General features: G+C 35.4%; 1 protein-coding gene across 1 annotated transcript in view; it reads left to right on the top strand.

Annotated features, from left to right (window-relative positions):
* Positions 1–20201, top strand: part of dmrt1 (doublesex and mab-3 related transcription factor 1) — a 55550-nt gene extending 35349 nt beyond the window's left edge. The window contains exon 5 of the mRNA XM_059337940.1: positions 16140–20201. Coding sequence (XP_059193923.1) covers positions 16140–16291 — 152 coding nt within the window. The 3' untranslated portion in view covers positions 16292–20201. The remainder of the gene's footprint in view (positions 1–16139) is intronic.
* The last annotated feature ends 277 nt before the right edge of the window (positions 20202–20478 follow it).

Below are 20478 nucleotides of genomic sequence, written 5' to 3' on the forward strand. Positions count from 1 at the left end.
CAAGTATCCCATCAAATTCTGGTTTAAGAGCAAGTTTAACCTGTACTAAAATCAGTTTGTTCAACATAATCTCTGCATGTAGTTCTGGACTTGCTTCACAGTTAAACACATTCATTTAGGCCTAAAACGCCTGGAAAAAATGCCTGGAGAAAGATGAGACTGTACTGATGAAGAGATTGTGCAGTTTAAGTTTTTAGTACTTTGTATCACCTTTTCTATATTTCAATAAAATTGAGTAAATACCTTAAAGCAGGGGTCTCAAACTCAAATTACCTGGGGGCCGCTGGAGGCAGTATTAAAATGACCAAAAAAAGACACAAAATTACTAAAAAAAAGACACAAAATGACAGAAAAAAACCTAAATTACTAAAAAAGACACAAAATGACAAAAAAAAGACACAAAATGACAGAAAAAAAACTAAATTACTAAAGAAGACACAAAATGACCAAAAAATACACAAAATTACTAAAAAGACACAAAATGACTGAAAAAACACTAAATTACCAACAAAAAAACCCCAAAAAAGACACAAAATTATTGAAAAAGACACAAAATTACCCAAAAAGACACAAAATTATTTTAAAAACACAAAATTATTTAAAAAAGAGACAAAATTACCAAAAAAGTAATTAAAGGGACCTTTCAAACACAACACATTAAAGTGCCATTCATATAAAACTCACATTAAACTTTCATATCAAGGTGGGGGCCACAAAATATCACCACGAGGGCCACAATTGGCCCGCGGGCCGTAAGTTTGAGACCCATGCCTTAAAGTAAGACATTGCACTCTTAGAGATTTATCCAGTCGGCTAATAAAACCTAGAAAATGTCCAAATTCCTTTACAGTTTTTTCCATTTCCTGACTTGAGGTATTGACTTGCTTCAGTCTGTAAGTAAGAGCCAGCAGCAGAGAAAGTGGCCCTGCTGGGGGCCCGCCAGGCCCCTGAGGGCCTCATTGAGTGTGTGTGGTGGTTCTTGGTTCCAGTGGACAGAGTCCTGTGTGGCCTGTCAGACGGTCTTCCCCACCCTGCTGTGCTGCTAAGTGCCCTGATAGCCCGTAGGCCCTGTGGACGAGCTAAATACCAGTGTAATTGTCTGCTGAGGGCACAAGCACCGTTGTAATGTGTTGTACAACACCTCCATTAACACGGGCCTGGGGCTGCAGAGACATTAAATGGCCTGGGCTGTGTAGTTTATGTCCTCTTCCCCTCACTCTCTATTTCTCCCTCTCACTTACACACTCACACACACACTGTCCGGCTTTGAGGAAACCTGAGAGGAAGTGAAACGAGATTCTACTGACTTCTGTCTCTTCTTTCACTGTTTTAATCTTCAGCTCGTGTGAGTTAATTAACCCATTTAGGCCTAAAACGGCTGGAAAAACTGCCTGTAAAACCTCTGGGTGATTTTAAAATAAGCCCCTAAAACCTGAAGTTTTTCTGGGAATTCAACAGAAGTGTCAACTCTTCCTACTAAATAATAGATTTTTCAGCCTCTGTAGCAGATAGGAATGAGAAAAGTCCCATGATGCATTGCGACACTCCCACATGTATTCTCATTTTGTGTCTTTTTTTGTAATTTTGTGTCTTTTTCTACTCATTTTGTGTCTTTTTTGATCATTTTGTGTCTTTTTTTGATCATTTTGTGTCTTTTTTTGGTCATTTTGTTTCTTTTTTAGTCTTTTTGTGTCTTTTTTGGTAATTTTGTGTCTTTCTCTACTCATTTTGTGTCTTTTTTGTCATTTTGTCTTTTTTAGTCATTTTGTGTCTTTTTTTGGTCATTTTGTGTCTTTCTTTGGTCATTTTGTCTTTTTTTAGTCATTTTGTGTCTTTTTTTAGTCATTTTGTGTCTTTTTTGGTAATTTTGTGTCCTTTTTTTGGTAATTTTGTGTCTTTTTTTAGTCATTTTGTGTCTTTTTTTTTTGGTCATTTTGTCTTTTTTTAGTCATTTTGTGTCTTTTTTTGGTGATGATTTCAAAGTTCTGGAAAAGTCCCATGTTGCATTGCGACACTCCCACATTCTAACCTTCTTGATATCCTTAATTGGAGGGTTTGAATATGCTTTGGTCTTCAATTTAGGCGAATGTCTGTCCAAACTAATATAACAGTTATATTTCTAAGATTTTCTAACATGTTTAAGGTCTAGATCAGGGATGGGCCACTGGAGGCCCGGGGGCCACATACTCCCTGACTTGAAGTGGCCCTCAGTACAACTACATGCATTTGAGCATGAAATCTTAAAAATGCAGTGTAAAAATGCACAAAATTACTTCTTGCAACTAATGTTGGTCTGCTGTTCTTGCACTGAAAAAAAGAAATCACAGTAAGTGGTTATTTTTTATTTGCTTCAAACCTTTTGTATTCCTATTTATACTGTTATACATGCATTTGAGCATGAAATATGTTAAGTTACTGCACTGGAAACAAATAGACACAAAATAAACAAATAGACACAAAATGACCAAAAAAAAAAGACACAAAATGAACAAAAAAAAACAAAACACAAAATGAACAAAAAAAACAAAACACAAAATGAACAAAACCCCCCACAAAATGAACAAAAAAGGACACAAAAAGACAAAAACATGCCAAAAAATCCCCCCAATGTTACCCTATGGAGAGGCTAGAGTGATGACATCATCCAAAAAAAGACACAAAATGAACATAAAAAGACAAAATGACAAAAAACATGAAATCTTAAAAGTGCAGTATAAAAATGCACAAAATTACTTCTTGCAATTAATGTTGGTCTGCTGTTCTTGCACTGAAAAAAAAAAGAAATCACAGTTTTTATTTGCCTCAAATCTTTTGTATTCCTATTTATACTGTTCAACATGCATTTGAGCATGAAATATGGTAACTTACTGCACTGTAAACATATTTAAAATTGCAGTTTCATCATATCTGGTTAAGTGCACGCTCCTATATGTGGCCCTGTGGTAGTGAACATGAAACATTGTGGCCCCCTGCAGCATTTAAGCATTGAAGTTAGCTCATCCCTGCTCTAGATAAATGTATGTAAATGTATTCCACATGTAAAATATACTTCAAACACCCTCGTGATGCTCTCACACACACACAAAGTGGATGTTGTTTTTCCTGAAATCTGTGTACAAAACAAACTTGGTTAGTTCCGGTGCTTTCCTACCTAATCATGCTCTTGTAGTCACTTTCCCGGCGTTGTTTTGAGCTCGCCGTGGATTGACAAATGGCGTCTCCTTGGCAGCTCCCTGAAACAGCTGAACGACTCGGATAAACACATATGGCAGCTTTAGCACCCGCGGGACGCGTCCTTCTTTCCATAGCAATATATTTCACTCTTCCTGTGTCCTTTACTTTGGCATTTTTCTTACCCTGTCGGCTCCCCATGAATCTCTTGTTTAAAACCTAATGATAGAAAAGTCCCGCGGATATCGATCGGGCCGCCTCCACTCATTATTGCATATCCATAACTTTTCGACGGATCCACGTCAGAACGCCCGGCGATAGACTGACAGGCCATTTTGTGAGTTGATGGGGCACAGTAGCCGAAATGGAGATTTAGCATAGGGACGAAGGCTGTGTCACGCCTCTCCGGCACTCATCCTCACCGGGGACAGATTGGTTAACAATGCAGGAGCAAAGGTTCCTCTCTGCTTAATTAGCTTTTGACCCCGACACCCATGCCTTCTGTCAGCCTGTGTCGGCCCTCGGCGCTCCACAGCAAACCAGTAATGAGCATTTAAGTGTTTTCTGACCCCCCGGTAATGGCTTCATAACAGACTGAGTCCCTTTGAACAATTGTCTCAACCGCTCTTCATCTGCGAGACGAAAGAATGAGAAATATGTGGAAGATTTAACTTGCACACGCACAATGAGAACGAATAGCCGTTATTCATGATAATGCAAAAGCTATTATTTGACTCTTTATTTGGTTCTCTGATGAAGGTGTTTGATGTGGCTTGAAATTAGTCGTAGCTCAGCTCCACTAGCAGCCGAACTGTAAGAGCACTGGTCACACTTCAGTGTCGTTCAGTTGCTTTTCCAGCAGCAGCAAGATTTCAGAAGGCTAAACTTCTGAGATTTTTTTTTTTTTTCAAAAGAAAAGTTCCTTCATGCAGCAACTGAAAACACGACATAAGATGATTCTTCCCATCATGTGAGATTATAGGATAGAAATCATTTTAACCCATTTAGGCCTAAAACACCTGGAAAAACTGCCTGTAAAACCTCTGGGCGATTTTAAAATAAGCCCCTAAAACCTGAAGTTTTTCTGTAAATTCAACAGAAGTGTCAACTCTTCCTACTAAATAATAGATTTTTCAGCCTCTGTAGCAGATAGAAATGAAATTCAAAAAGTATTTGAGAGCTTATAGCTGTTATATCTGAGCTCCCTCCGCTATAGTCGTCTTCCACCATGATTTCAGTTCTGGAAAAGTCCCATGATGCATTGTGACACTCCCACGTGTATTCTCATTTTGTGTCTTTTTTTTTGTTTTTTTGTGTCTTTTTTTAGTCATTTTGTGTCTTTTTTTTAGTCATTTTGTGTCTTTTTTTGGTCATTTTGTGTCTTTTTTTTTGGTGATTTCAGTTCTGGAAAAGTCTCATGTTGCATCACGACACTCCAACATGTTTTCTGATGCATTTCATTGGCCAAGAGACCGAAAATACGTGGAAAAAACTACAAAACGACGTATCCGCTTTCCCATCTTTAATGGTAGAATAACACAACAGTGCCCCCAGTTTTAATGGTAGAAACACGGTAATGCTTTCCCGCCTTAAATGGGTTAAATAAAGTCAGATCTGAGCAGTGATTTGAAACCGAGGGTGAAGGTCTGCGGTGTGAACATCAGCTGAGTGGCATGAGCCTCCACTGTTCACTGCTCCGTATTTAAAGCCTGTCGGCTCTTTGAGTGAGTTTTCTGGGCCATTAAGTCGCTCTGCTGGCCTGATGATGAGGAGCCAGACGCCTGTATTGCCTCGAGAGAGGAGAGCGTCCATCTCTACAAGGGTCGTCCTCACTCGGACACCCATGGGACCCTCTCAAACTGGCCAGGGACAGTTTTATTTATTTTTTTAGACACAGCTCGTATCGTTTTAATGGGAGCCATTTAATCCCAGGCCAACCTTGTCATGTGACAGGCAACTCTTCATTCTTAAGATTGAATTTTCGTTCCCGTGACGATAGCCTCCACTAAGTGCTCTTGTCCCTGGACAGCACTGACAAATTCACACAGGTGATTGTTTTTTGGTAACTTACAGGTTGTGCATTGAATGTTGTCACGCTGAGTGATTCCAGACTGTGAGACACAGTTCAGAGCTCCGCTAGTAAACGGACCTTGAGTTCAGATTATTTGTCAAACTTTAACACAACTTGCAGCGAGCTGTACAGATTGTGTTAATTCAATAATAATTTGTTATTTAATGTTCTAGATCATGGGTCTCAAACTTGCAGGCCAATTGTGGCCCTCGTGATGATATTTTGTGGCCCCCACCTTGATATGAAAGTTTAATGTGAGTTTTATATGAATGGCACTTTACCGTGTTGTGTGTGGAAGGTCCCTTTAATTACTTTTTTTGGTAATTTTGTGTCTTGTTTTTGTAATTTTGTGTCTTTTTTTAATTATTTTGTGGGGTTTTTTTTTATTATTTTGTGTCTTTTTTAGTAATTTTGTGTATTTTTTTGGTCATTTTGCGTCTTTTCTGGGTAATTTTGTGTCTTTTTTAAATCATTTTGTATCTTTTTTAAGTAATTTAGTTTTTTTTCTGTCATTTTGTGTCTTTTTTTTAAAATAATTTTGTGTCTTTTTTTATCATTTTGTGTCTTTTTAAAAATAATTTTGTGTCTTTTTTTCATTTTGTGTCTTTTTTAAATAATTTTGTATCTTTTTTGGTAATTCCGTCTTTTTTTGGTAGTTTTGTTTATTTTTTAAGTAATTTAGTTTTTTTGTCATTTTGTGTCTTTTTTAGTAATTTTGTGTATTTTTTTGGTCATTTTGTGTCTTTTTGGGGTAATTTTGTGTCTTAAATCATTTTGTATCTTTTTTAAGTAATTTAGTTTTTCTGTCATTTTGTGTCTTTTTTTCAAATAGTTTTGTGTCTTTTTTTTAATCATTTTGTGTCTTTTTAAAAATAATTTTGTCTTTTTTTCATTTTGCGTCTTTTTTAAATAATTTTGTATTTTTTTTTGGTAATTCTGTCTTTTTTTGGTAGTTTTGTTTATTTTTTAAGTAATTTAGTTTTTTTTGTCATTTTGTGTCTTTTTTAAAAATAATTGTCTTTTTTTGTCATTTTGTGCCTTTTTAAAGTAATTTTGTGTTTTTTCAGTCATTTTGTGTCCTTTTTTTGTCATTTTGTGTCTTTTTTTGGTCATTTTGTGTCTTTTTTTGGTCATTTTGATACTGCCTCCAGCGGCCCCCAGGTAATTTGAGTTTGAGGCCCCTGTTCTAGATTAATGAAACTGACCTGACTTTTACTAATTTAAAAATAACTCTTAAATGCATCATTATACTATTACAATGTTTCATACACGATATGGCCAAAAGTATGCAGACACGTGAACCGTAGATATGTGATTGATCTTCTTGACTGATGTTTGAGCCTGGCTGCAGGGATTTAGTCCCCATTTAGTCACAAGAGCATCAGCGATGTTCAACACTGATTCTCTGCAAAAAGTCACTCAAGTTCTTCCACTCAAACTATGAAAAGTATCGAGTGTCATTCTTTTACATTTGAAGCTTCTTTTGGGGTTTATGAACAAAGGTTTGAATGTCTGTCATCATACTTTAAAAAAAGAAGAAAAAAAACTTACAGAATCCTCAATTAAATTGAAGTGATTCATCAGATTTATTTCTGGCTGCCGCCTCAGTATGAACATCTACGGCCACATTTTTTTTACCATTTCAAAATGGTTAAAATCTTTTAATTTATGTGTCTCAGTTCTGTTATGTTAAGCGACATTGAGTTCCTTTTAAAAGTGCTATAAAAATCTCATGTATTATTATTATTATTATTATTATGAATTGATGTGCTTCAAGTGGACTGATATGCTGAGCCCTTTTCTCTCTGTCTCTCTGTTTCTCTCTCTGCTTTCAAATCACAAATGACACAAGAATTTGTGTTTCCGCCTTGCTGTAGCAACTCAAATTCAGCCAGCACAAAACCCCTCCGCTGGGGGTCACAGCGAGCAAAAAAAAGTTTGTTAATCCAGTGTGGAGTCTAGGATCAGACCACAAATCATCACAGCAGCCCCACTTCAAACATGTACAGGGGTGTCCATAAACCATGTAGAATACATGTAGAAAAACTGACACTAAAACTAATAAAAACTAAAATAAAACTGGCAAACTCATTCTAAAGACTCATTAGAAACTAACTGAATTTGAAAACAAAAATTCACAACAAAATTAAAACTAAAACTAATGAAAAATTCAAAACTATTGTAACCTTGCAAGGGAATTCACTGTTCCAATGACGGTCCTCACAAAGATAGAAGTACAAGAGTGTGTGTGTGTGTGTGTGTGTGTGTTTGTGTGTGTGTGTGTGTGTGTGTGTGTGTGTGTGTTCTTGTACTTCCTACATTAGTGAGGACCGAAACACGTTTTTTTAACCAACAGAGTGAGGACATTTCGGCCGGTCCTCACTTCTTTAAAGGCTTTTTTGAGATTTCAGACTTTGTTTTAAGGGTTAAAGGTTACATGATAATGATAATTAACTGAAACTGTATTGTGTGGTTACAAAACTAACTAAAATTATAGTGAAAATGTCCTTCGTTTTCGTCTTTGTCAACTTGAATTGAAACCTGAATTTGAAAACAAAATTTCACAACCTAAAACTAATGAAAAATTAAAAACTATTATAACCTTGCAAGGGAATTCACTGTTCCAATGAGGGTCCTCACAAAGATAGAAGTACAAGAGTGTGTGTGTGTGTGTGTGTGTGTGTGTGTGTTTTCTTGTACTTCCCACATAGTGAGGACCGGAACACATTTTTAGCCAACAAAATGAGGACATTTCGGCCGGTCCTCACTTCTTTACAGGCTTTTTTGAGATTTCAGACTTTGTTTTAAGGGTTAAAGGTTACATGATAATGATAATTAACTGAAACTGTATTGTGTGGTAACAAAACGAACTAAAATTATAGTGAAAATGTCCTTCGTTTTCGTCTTTGTCAACTTTTTTTCATACATAATGAAGATGGATAAGACAAAGGAAATAAAGGCAAAATTTACTCTTTTAATCTCCCACCCAACAAATACCCCATTACAAAAACTGACGCTAAAACTAATAAAAAATAAAATAAAACTAGCAAACTGACTCTAAAAACTCATTAGAAACTAACTGAATTTGAAAACTCACAACAAAATTAAAACTAAAACTGATGAAAAATTCAAAACTATCATAACCTTGCAAGGGAATTTACTATTCCAATGAGGGCCCTCGCAAAGATAGAAGTACAAGAGTGTGTGTGTGTGTGTGTGTGTGTGTGTTCTTGTACTTCCTACATAGTGAGGACCGAAACACATTTTTAGCCAACAAAATGAGGACATTTCGGCCGGTCCTCACTTCTTTACAGGCGTTTTTGAGATTTCAGACTTTGTTTTAAGGGTTAAAGGTTACATGATAATGATAATTAACTGAAACTGTATTGTGTGGTTACAAAACGAAATTAAATTATAGTGAAAATGTCCTTCGTTTTCGTCTTTGTCAACTTGAATTGAAACCTGAATTTGAAAACAAAATTAAAACTAAAACTAATGAAAAATTCTAAACTATTATAACCTTGCAAGGGAATTCACTGTTCCAATGAGGGTCCTCACAAAGATAGAAGTACAAGAATGTGTGTGTGCGTGTGTGCGTGTGTTTGTGTTCTTGTACTTCCCACATAGTGAGGACCGAAACACGTTTTTTTTTTAACCAACAGAGTGAGGACATTTCAGCCGGTCCTCACTTCTTTAAAGGCTTTTTTGAGATTTCAGACTTTATTTTAAGGGTTAAAGGTTACATGATAATGATAATTAACTGAAACTGTATTGTGTGGTTACAAAACTAACTAAAATTATAGTGAAAATGTCCTTCGTTTTCGTCTTTGTCAGCTTTTTTTCATACATAATGAAGATGGATAAGACAAAGGAAATAAAGGCAAAATTTACTCTTTTAATCTCCCACCCAACAAATACCCCATTACAAAAACTGACACTAAAACTAATAAAAAATTAAATAAAACTAGCAAAGTCACTCTAAAACTATTATAACCTTGCAAGGGAATTCACTGTTCCAATGAGGGTCCTCACAAAGATAGAAGTACAAGAGTGTGTGTGTGTGTATATATGTGTGTGTGTGTTTATTTAAGTGTAATCTACCCCTATGACCCTTGTGTACGGTGGATGAGTGTGGAGTATGAAACCCTCAGAGAGAGAGAGAGAGAGAGAGAGCTTATCCCGGCTGCATCAGACTGAATTACCATCTCCTCTCACATCTGGGCTTTTGTTCCCTGTTTGGCAGCAGCAGAAATGATTGCACCTCCCCTCCCTCCCTCCTTCTCTCTCTTAACAGGACAAGTGGGAGGTTAAAAAAGCTTCCTTTTGTTATTCCACACAAAGACTGTTTAATAGTTTGGAAATCTTATATAGAGTGCTGAGTGACTGGGAAAAGGGCAAAAGTTCACTCGGCAGAATAAACTCTCTTTCAACATCAGCAGCAGGTAAACTTTGTCTTGTTACAAGCTGTTTTTTTCTGCAACCTGAGTGAAGCAACGCTGACATAATGTCCTCGCCTTGTACACAACTCTCTCTTTCTCTTTCTCTCTCTAGTTGCTGCTGTAGATTAACAGGAACACACAGGCAGCTTTTCTTTCCACAGTGTGACTAACTCCACTGTAAACTTTCCAGGTGGAGCTTGCACGGCCCACGTGAGAATGAATGAGGCTGTTTTTGACACTAATACAGTCATGGAAAATATTGTTAGACCCTTGTTTTCTCCAATTTCTTGTTCATTTTAATGACTGGTACAACTAAAGGTACATTTGTGTGGACGAATATAATAATAACAACAAAAAAATAGCTGATAAGAGTTTAATTTAAGAGCTGATATCTAGACATTTAACATGGTTTTATTGATAATAACTAAAATCATTATCAAGAAAACTAGGCAAAATGTCTAGATATCAGCTCTTTAATTCAACTTATCAGCTATTTTTGTTGTTATCATTATATTTGTCCAAACAAATGTACCTTTAGTTGAACCAGGTATTAAAATGAACAAGAAATTGAAGAACACAAGGGTGGTCTAATAATTTTTTCCATGACTGTATGGGTCAGTGACAAATAAAGGTTGGCAAGATGTCAAATGGTGTAACCACAAAAAAAGATAAATATTAAATACTTCATCCACCTACATTTGATTTAAGTGGACTTATACATATAATTACTTCATTTTAAAAAACATCATATTAAATTCTGTTTTTGAGTATTTCTACATTTACACATTTCATCAATATTGAGCAGAACATATTCTAAATGCAACCATTTTTTTCCTAATATATATATTTACCATAATGTTGCAATGTAAACATGGATTGTATTTTTTTTCTCATTTAAGTTCACATTTATTTCCCTGTATATAATCAGATTTTTATGGGGAAAAAATTACTGGTTACACCAACTGACTGGGTTAGATCATGTTATTGACCCTTATCTTAACATTTTCCTGTTCAAATGTCTGTTTATTTGGAATATTTTAATATATATTTTAATTTATTATATTTCTTGACATGATGAGTCAATACTGTAAATATTGTGACAACCCTATTCACAAAAAAAACAATAAGGGAATTTATTAATTAGATTATTTACATATATATTAACAGGATAAATAATTATCAAAACTGAACTTGATTACAACTTTTCTCATGAAAAAATGCCAAACATTATGTGGCTGATTTTCTCCTTTTAATACAGTTGTAAATTAAGTATTTTGACTTTTTGCAAGCAATTTTCAAGCATTTTTTTCTTTTTAAAAAGAAAATCAAAACATTAATGAAAAATATGGATTCAAAGGAAATTCTGGTTCCAGATTGTTACAAAAGTTACAAAAACAACCACAATATAGTATAATATAAGAAAAACAATGAACAAAATAGGTAACAATAACACTATATTATATAAATATAACAATATAAAAATTAAAAATAAAGTGCCAGATAACAACAGATAATAAAACACATACTAGAAAATGTAATTGACTATAAAAATAACTTGTCAATTGTTTAATTAGCTGCAGCTTTGGTTTCAAAACATTTTACAGCAAAATAGAATAATCGTTGGTTTTATTAGTTATTAAATAGAATAAAAACATTTTTTATTGATGAAATACACATTGTTTTTGTAAAGAATGTCTAAAATGTGGAACTAATGAAAGAGTTCTGGCTAGTACTGGAAATCTGATGTGTTTACTTCTTTTCAAAGATTTGTTGAGGGATTTACAGCAGTCTCTGGGCCTAAAATGAAATTATTTTAGTTTTTTACTTATGATTCAAATGTTAAATAGATGTTTTTCCTGCTTTTGTAAAGAATGTCTAAAATATGTAGCTAATAAACAATTCTCACATGAAAATGATTATAAAGCATCATTAAAAAGAAACAAAATGAGCTGAATCATTCAATCACTTAATCGCAAATATATATTCATGTGAACTTTTAACGTAAAAACGACCGTGGTGACAGGAAGTGGAATAAATCGTGTTTTCCCGATTCATTCCGGTGTCATTAACAGGCGCTTTCTGCTGTTTCAGCAACATTAATCTGTATTAAACACAGCTGGAAGCTGCAGAGAACACGTGTACAAGCATAGTGTCGTGATTTAACATCTCCAGTGAAACTAACACGTCCAGTTGCTTTCAGCCTTTAATTACACGTCATAGATTTCCTGCTGATGAACAGGCAGAGAATTAACAGTGAACGGAGCTAATTCACAGCTGCTGCTCTCCTCCACCCACATGCTGTTATTGCTGTACAAGTAGAGCGCCGAGAGCAGGGCGCACTTAGCTACACAAACATTAGTATTAACGATTGGCCTGCCAGTTTGGAAGTGGTGACAAACTGCACACGGGCAAAAATTGGAGTCCGAAACCAATCAGGAAGTTAATGAGGAGAAAAATTACTCCGCTTTTTTTCCCCTCCCACCACCACCTACTGCTGAGGAGGAGAGAGAGAGATGGTGGAGGGTGAGGGATGAGGAAGCATGAGGGAGGCAAATCCAGAAGTCAGAGGATTCATTCTGGGAAACACTGAACATCATCTGTTAACGCTGTAGTTACGAGACTTTACGGGATTAAAAGTGGCAAATCTACAAGAAAAAAAGGCGCAGATTTATGAGAAAAAATGGCAGATCTACGAGGAGAAAGTCGCAGATTTACGAGATTAAAAGTGGTAAATTTGCAAGAAAAAAAGTTGCAGATTTATGAGAAAAAAGTGGCAAATCTAAGAGAAAAAAGTTGCAGATTTACGAGATTAAAAGTGGCAAATCTGCGAGAAAAAAAGTGCAGATTTACGAGATTAAAAATGGCAAATCTAAGAGAAAAAAGTTGCAGATTTATGAGAAAAAAGTGGCAAATCTAAGAGAAAAAAGTTGCAGATTTACGAGATTAAAAGTGGCAAATCTGCGAGAAAAAAAGTGCAGATTTAAGAAATTAAAAGTGGTAAATTTGCAAGAAAAAAAGTTGCAGATTTATGAGAAAAAAGTGGCAAACCTACGAGGAGAAAGTCGCAGATTTAGGAGATTAAAAGTGGCAAATCTGCAAGAAAAAAGTTGCAGATTCACGAGATTAAAAGTGGCAAATTTGCAAGAAAAAAGTTGCAGATTTACGAGATTAAAAGTGACAAATTTGCAAGAAAAAAAGTTGCAGATTTATGAGAAAAAAAGTGCCAAATTTATGAGAAAAAAAGTCGGAAAACAGTGTTTTGTAATTTGTAAAATTTGTAATTTGTGTAGCATTCATGTCGGAGCTGACATTAGGATGGATGGATGGATGGATGGCTTATTAATCTAAGTTAAAATTGCACTTACAGCAGCAGCAAAACACCAATACAATAAAATAGAATAGAATAAAGTTAAAAACTAGTATTATGATGTTGATGTAAATGCACAGCCAAATAAAATGATATCTCTGCAGCTGTGGTTTTGAAATAATATCCCCAGTTCTCATCATCAGGAGAGCTACGAGCTAGGCTAAAACTAACTGAATATCAGCGAGCGCTACCCAGCAGTTTTTTTGACACCAGCATACGGTCTCTGGTGCGCGGATCGCGGATCACCCTTCACAAATACATTATAGACAGCAATATCAGTATTTTTGTGGAAAAATAGTGATAACAGCAGCGTTTTGATTTATAACACAAGACAAAACGGGAGCAGAATGCTGCCCATTCATCGTTTTATCTCACTTATCCTGCTTTCAATCATTTAAAGCTTAATCATAAAACTATGATTAAAAGTCCTAGTATTTTGTGAGATAATGTCACTTAAAACATGGTTTCGTTATTTATTTTCTACATTTCTTTCAATCGTCAGCTGTCGTTTTGAGAACCAGTGCATTTCTTTCTGTAGTGTTTAGGTCTGCAACTAATTATTGGTTTCAAGATCAATTAATCTGCCTGTAATCAAAATACCATCCATCTACCAATCTATAAGTTTCTTCACAGATAAATATCATGTAATAGAGTGGCTTGATTAAGGTTATAAATGAAAAGACAAAAAGACGACTGAAGCTCTACTATAGTTATTTAAATTCTATCCTATAAAAACGCAGTATGTTTCTGTTTCTGTCTCCTGTCCTCAGTGTTATTACTGTGTGCAGTAGCTGTAAAAGTGTTAAAACGGCTGGATGCTCATACTGTAGCTCTCATGTTAACTGTAAAAGATCTTTTGTTTTGTGTTCGTCCCTTTTTGCTCACTGATTCAATTTGCTATAAATCCTGAGGAATCATTTTATTCCGCAGCCGTATTTATATCAGGTGAATAGAGCGAGGGCCATTTATTCTGCAGCGCTGATGATACGACTTTTGTCTGTCTCACTATAGTATTTCTCTTCTCCTCTTTATTTACTCGCCTTACAGTAGGAAGACATTTTTTATTTTATGCCTTCTACCTCCATGAGGCAATATGAATTTATCATTTTAATGACTTTGAGGAGTATCCAAGAAACAAGATTTGTAGCTCAATACCTGAAAGAGAAGTGAAAGATTTGCAGTTTATTTACTTTTTCAATACATAAACATACTTTAGCGTAGCGAGACGACAATTTAATGTTTTCCTTCACATAATTCTGAGAAGTGAATGTTATCCCAGAAGTGGTATTTTATGCAACAGCATTTTTTTTTTATAATGGGCCAGTTCGTGGAGATGTTGGTAAAGATGTTCCTCTCACATGGGGGACTTCATGAGTCAATGCAAATCTTTAGTTTTTTTCTTGTATCTGATGGGATTCACCAGCACCCGTACTGATGCATGATGCAGCATGTCCTGTCAGCAAGTTGCAGCCTAGAAGTTTTTATGGGTTTTATGAGAACATGATGGACAGAATGACCTCAGAATTATTTATATCAAAGATTTTGAAAATAAGTATTTTAGCATGCTTGTAGGGTTCAAATTGAGAGAAAAACTGGCTTAATTTTGTTTATATTCGTCAAAAATGAGCTCACTTGAAGGGGTAGAGAAAGTCCTGCAGCCTCAGAGTTAGAGCTGGGCAATATGGACCAAAAGTCATATCCCGATATATTTAGGCTGAATATCAATATACGATATATATCACAATATACGATCCCGATATATCCTGCTGCCCCCGCGACCCGGCCGAGAATGGATGGATTTTTAGCGCAAAGTGAGAGCAAATGTTCAGTCAAAGTCAAATATGACATGTAACAAGTAGTTTTATTGAAACTGTTTATATAAGTGAACATAAATACTGTATAACAACAGGAGTAGCTTTTAAAAAAAAAAAAAAAAAATCAAAGCTCCATAAAGTGCACATTTAAATAAAAAAAATATCTTAAATAAAAATAGCCTATGATATATAATAGGCCCACGGAGAACATTTTTGCCCTAAAAGCCTAAATTTGGTGCCTCTCGCACATTCTGATGCCACTATTCCATCTTAATCATTGCATATTTTAGAGAATTATTGTAAAGGAGAATAAGAATAATCTTCTATGTTTTATTTAAGTCATGGGTCTCAAACTCGAGGCCCGCGGGTCAATTGCGGCCCTCGTGACGATATTTTGTGGCCCCCACCTTGATATGAAAGTTTAATGTGACTTTTATATGAATGGCACTTTACCGTGTTGTGTGTGGAAGGTTCCTTTAATTACTTTTTTTGGTAATTTTGTGTCTTTTTTTTGGTAATTTTGTGTCTTTTTTAATCATTTTGTCTTCTTTTTTTGGGTCATTTTGTTTCTTTTTTAAGTAATTTCTTTTTTTCTGTCATTTTGTGTCTTTTAAGTCATTTTGCGTCTTTTTGTAATTTTGTGTCTTTTTGGTCATTTTGTGTCTTTTTTTGTAATTTTGTGTCTTTTTTTAGTCATTTTGTTTCTTTTTTAAGTAATTTAGTTTTTTCTGTCATTTTGTGTCTTTTAAGTCATTTAGTGTCTTTTAAGTCATTTTGCGTCTTTTTTTAATATTTTGTGTATTTTTGGTCATTTTGTGTCTCTTTTGTCATTTTGCGTCTTTTTTTTTAAATTTTGTGTCTTTTTGGTCATTTTGTGTCTTTTTTTGGTCATTTTGTGTCTCTTTTTCAAATAATTAACTCTTTTTTTTCTTTCATTTTGTGTCTTTTTTTGGTCATTTTGATACTGCCTCCAGCAGCCCCCAGGTAATTTGAGATTGAGACCCCTGCTTTAAGGCATCTTATTTTGACAGTCTTCTTGTAAATTCTGTTGTGGACTCTGCTAACACATCCATATGCTCTTATTTTGAAAGCTACATGTGTTGCTTTTATTTTGAAGGCGGGTCTAACACTCAGACTTTCAAGTCAGAACTTGAAAGTCAGAACTTGGAGCTCGGAACAACTCTACCTACTCCAAACACACCTGTCAAACTGTTGTGTGAGCTGGTTGTAACTGTCGTATTGTCTCTTTCTCTTGTCTGTTTTTTTCGTCTCTTTAGCCTTTTCTCCCAACGGTATCTCCAGCGTCCACGACGCCACCATGACCTGCAGGTCCATCAGCTCCCTGGTGAACTCTGACGTCAACGAGGCCGGCAGCGAGGCGCCAAACTTCACCGTCAACTCCATCATAGACGGCGACGTCACCAAATAAAGAGAAGCTAAGAATAACGCCACTCGTCAAAAGCATTACGAGTTCAGTTGAGCAAAAAAAAAAAACCTTCATGTTCACTGTTAAACTGCAGGTTTCACTGTTCCTGTCAGGAATGCACAACATTTTCCACACGTTTTAATAGTTTAGCTCATTTTAGCTGTTAAATGTTTTGTTGAAGCCAGTTCACCAGCATAGAAAAGGCTCTGGAAGTTAATAAAAGTTCACAAATAAAAGCTTGCAAATACTTGAGAAGCACTGTCCAGATAATAAAGATGACTAAACTGACATCTTTTGATTATCACTAATCAAGATTGGACCAAATGATTCAAACTAGACTGCAACTTAATGTGAATTTGTAAAGTTGTACACTTGTTTTTTCTTCAGAAAATTATTTTTTTAATTGTTTTATTTTTAATTATCCAGAAGATAAAGCGACGCAACATGCAGAATAATGATTCAAATCCTTTTTCTAGCATACAGTAAAATTGAGCAGTGCAGTTTTTTTTACACAGTAGGATTAGTTAGATATTAGTAATATTTTGACAATCAGAATACAGACTTAGTTTTTGCTAAGATATATTTTTCGAGCTGAAATCAGTTGCACTTTTTTAGAAAATGTCAGAAGTGAAATTAGGCCAAATGGAGCGGCCGCGTGCCTTCGTTTCTTATTATGCAAAGTTTTATTATTTTTAGTTCGTATTAGTTTGAAATGTATTTTTTTTTTGTAGACAAAGTTGAGTCCGTCCTTCCCAGAGAGCACTGATTCGGTTCTGCAGGTCAAAAGATGTCGAGGTTCAATAATAACTTAACAGGAAACTGAAAAAATTTAATTTTCACTTCTCTCTTTGGTTGAAAAATTTAAGTGCGTTTCACCATCTACAGCACAGTAGCCTGGCCAGAAGATACACAAAATAAAATAAGGAGATAATTAAAAAAAATATATATAAAAACTTTTCAGGGTTCTTCCGATTACATAATAGTATTTAAATGACATATTTGACATGAAATATTTAGGTATTGTCATTAAGATTTCATAAAAAATGCATCCCAACAGATGCCTCTTTTTTGAGGCTGAAATATTGATATTTTAGAACTAAAACTGTAATAATGATACATTTGTTTTATAGAATTTTGACCAAGATGAAATATTTTATCAGGAATGATTTGGGCTGTCAACCAGTTACAAATGTTTACAAATTAATTGCACAATTTGCTGTTATTATTTGTGATTAATTGCATTTTTTTCCCTTTCTTTTGCCCCAAGATACATTTTTGCAATCAAGGATATTTGTCTGTAAAGAGGAGATATGTGGGCACTCATAGCACCCCTTTTCATTCAGATACATTAAAATCAGATGTCAGGTTTCCCTTTAAAAAATGTTCATGACAATTTTTCCCCTGCCAAAAGTTATTTAGCCCTCTTGTGGTAAAATATAATTCCATGTTTGGTACAAATATATCTGAAAGCTAAGACTGCTGCAGCCCGGAGCTTTTTTTTTTTGTATTAACTGTGTAAATTCTTTTTAACACATTAAGTATTTCAAATTAATCACAAGACAGCTACAAATATTGCATAAACGAACCTAATCCAATGGTGAAATTGTTTCTAAATTACCTCTAAAATCTCTTTGGCACTCTCCAAAACAAATATTCTTGACATATACACCAAGAGGAGTATACCTGCAATAAGCCAATGACATTAGTGAATATATCAGATTTGACTTTTTATCCATCTAGGTGTATTAAAAACCGAATGTTGCCCAGTTTTTTTTGCCTCATAATCTTTAGACCTGCACAGTATTTACCCTGAGCTACAATCCGATAACTGCAGAGAATTCTTTTTAACACGTTAAATATTTCAAATTAATCACAAAAATGTACATATACATTTTGACAGCTCTAAATATTGCATAAACGAACCTAATCCAATGGTGAAATTGTTTCTAAATGACCTCAAACGTCTCTTTGGCACTCTCCAAAAAAAATGATTCTTAACATATACACCAATAGGAGTATACCTGCAATAAGCTGACATTAGTGAATATATCAGCTTTGACTTTTTATCCATCTAGTTGTATTAAAAACCAAAATGTTTCCCAGATTTAAGCCTCATAATCTTAAGACCTGCACAGTATTTACCCTGAACTACAATCTGATAACTGCAGAAAATTCTTTTTAACACGTTAAATATTTCAAATGAATCACAAAAATGTACATATACATTTTGACAGCTCTAGATATTGCATAAACGAACCTAATCCAATGGTGAAATTGTTTCTAAATGACCTCAAATGTCTCTTTGGCACTCTCCAAAAAAAAAATATTCTTGAAATATACACCAATAGGAGTATATCTGCAATAAGCTGACATTAGTGAATCTATCAGCTTTGACTTTTTATCCATCTCGGTGTATTAAAAACCAAAATGTTTCCCAGATTTAAAACCTCATAATCTTTTGACCTGCACCACTGCAACAGTATTTACCCTGAAAAACAATCTGAAAACTGCAGAAAAGATGCTAAAACTACCTGCATTTGTTTCCCCCCAGTATATATATAATAAATGTGTCACTGGATTAAAGTTTAGAGGAGAAAACGCGTCTGCTGGAGACTCAGAAAGCTTCCTGCAGGACGGCGAGCGGCTGCAGGGTTAGCGGGGGGAGAACAGGTTAGACATGAATCATGTTTCCCTCGGTTGCGTTGGCGTGTGATGAGCAGCGGCGGCTTATTTATGGCGCCGATCCAGCGGCATCGTTTATTCCTCAGAATTTGCATGTCTATTGTATATTTAACCCCTTCAGGCCAGTTTTACTGTGCACACGGGTGGCTGTTTACACACTGGGGTTCGGCCTTGTAGACACAGCAGACGCTGAGGGTTTGTAGCAGCGATGTGGACAGTTTGAACAGTTTGTTGATTAATTGATTAGTTTGTCCAGAAAATGCAACAATCAGCTAATCATTTAAGGTGTTTTTTTTTTTAAGCAAAAATGCTAAATGTTTCATAGTTTATTTTAGCTTCTCAAATGTTTGGATTTGCTGATTTTGGACTGTTGGCATGTCATCTTTTGGATCAGTGCAAACGCCATTTTTCATTGTTTTGTGATTATTTGTAGACCAAATGACTAATCCATTAATCCAAAAATGATCAGCAGATTGATTAATAAAACAAATAATTGTTTCATGTGTCTTTTAATGGATAAAATACTGTCAGTGGTTTTTTTTGTGTGTGTGTGTGTGTACAAGGACCCCCAAAGTTGTTTTTTACTTCATGAACTAACCGCGTGTTGCCCACTTTTGAGTTGTGTTGTTTAAATGTTAATTAAAAAAAACAACTCAGACGAGATTTTGCCAACTTCTCTGCCTCTGTGAAGCCGACTGGTACACCACTGTGCTGCGTTTTGTTGATGTGTTTCCTGTTTTATGGAGCTTCATTTCCAAGTCCACTGCATGCTTTGAAAGTGTTTATTTGTGTTTGTGTTTGAATAAGACAGCAACAAAAGTAATTTGGAGTCTTGGAGTTTATGTCGCTACAAGTTTTAGGGGAATAAAAACGCTCCGAAGTGATGGAGTGTAAATGTGGTGCTGGAAACAACAATATAAAACAGACAAAGAAAATTACTTGTATTTTCTTTCTGCTGCGCTGTGGGAACATTCATTGGATTCTGCCCCATCTGTTGTAATCAATAACGTGACCATCTTGTTTTTTTATGAAACGCACTTACTCTTAATTTCATCCACCAGTGGTTTTAGAGAGAAGAATGTGGAGTTACCTATAAGGCTTTGACATTATAAATCACCTCTTGAGACCAGATTGTACAGCAGTATCGATTGATCCTGATATATCACAGAAATTTACTGTCACTTCTGTTTTCAATTAAAGATACAATCAGTCAGATAATGACTTAATTGGATTTTACAGAAGATTGAGTTTTATTGCCCCGTGCTTTACGAGTTTAGTTAAGGAAGGCCATTTTATCACGTTTGTCAGGGGCGGCCGGCTGGCTGCCGCTCGCCTTGTCCTTCTGTAGCTGCTGCTGCTGCCCCGCTGTACAGCGCAGGGGAGAAAGTGTCACAGGATTGGTTTTCCTTGAGCTGCCTCCGCCTCCATGAATCATGCCCTCCCCATAATAGATAAAATCTGCTCCGATCCCACCGTGACACCTCCACCGGGTGGAGTGATGGCCGCTC

The sequence above is a fragment of the Centropristis striata genome, chromosome 7 (genome assembly GCF_030273125.1).
Source record: "Centropristis striata isolate RG_2023a ecotype Rhode Island chromosome 7, C.striata_1.0, whole genome shotgun sequence".
Lineage (NCBI taxonomy): Eukaryota > Metazoa > Chordata > Actinopteri > Perciformes > Serranidae > Centropristis > Centropristis striata.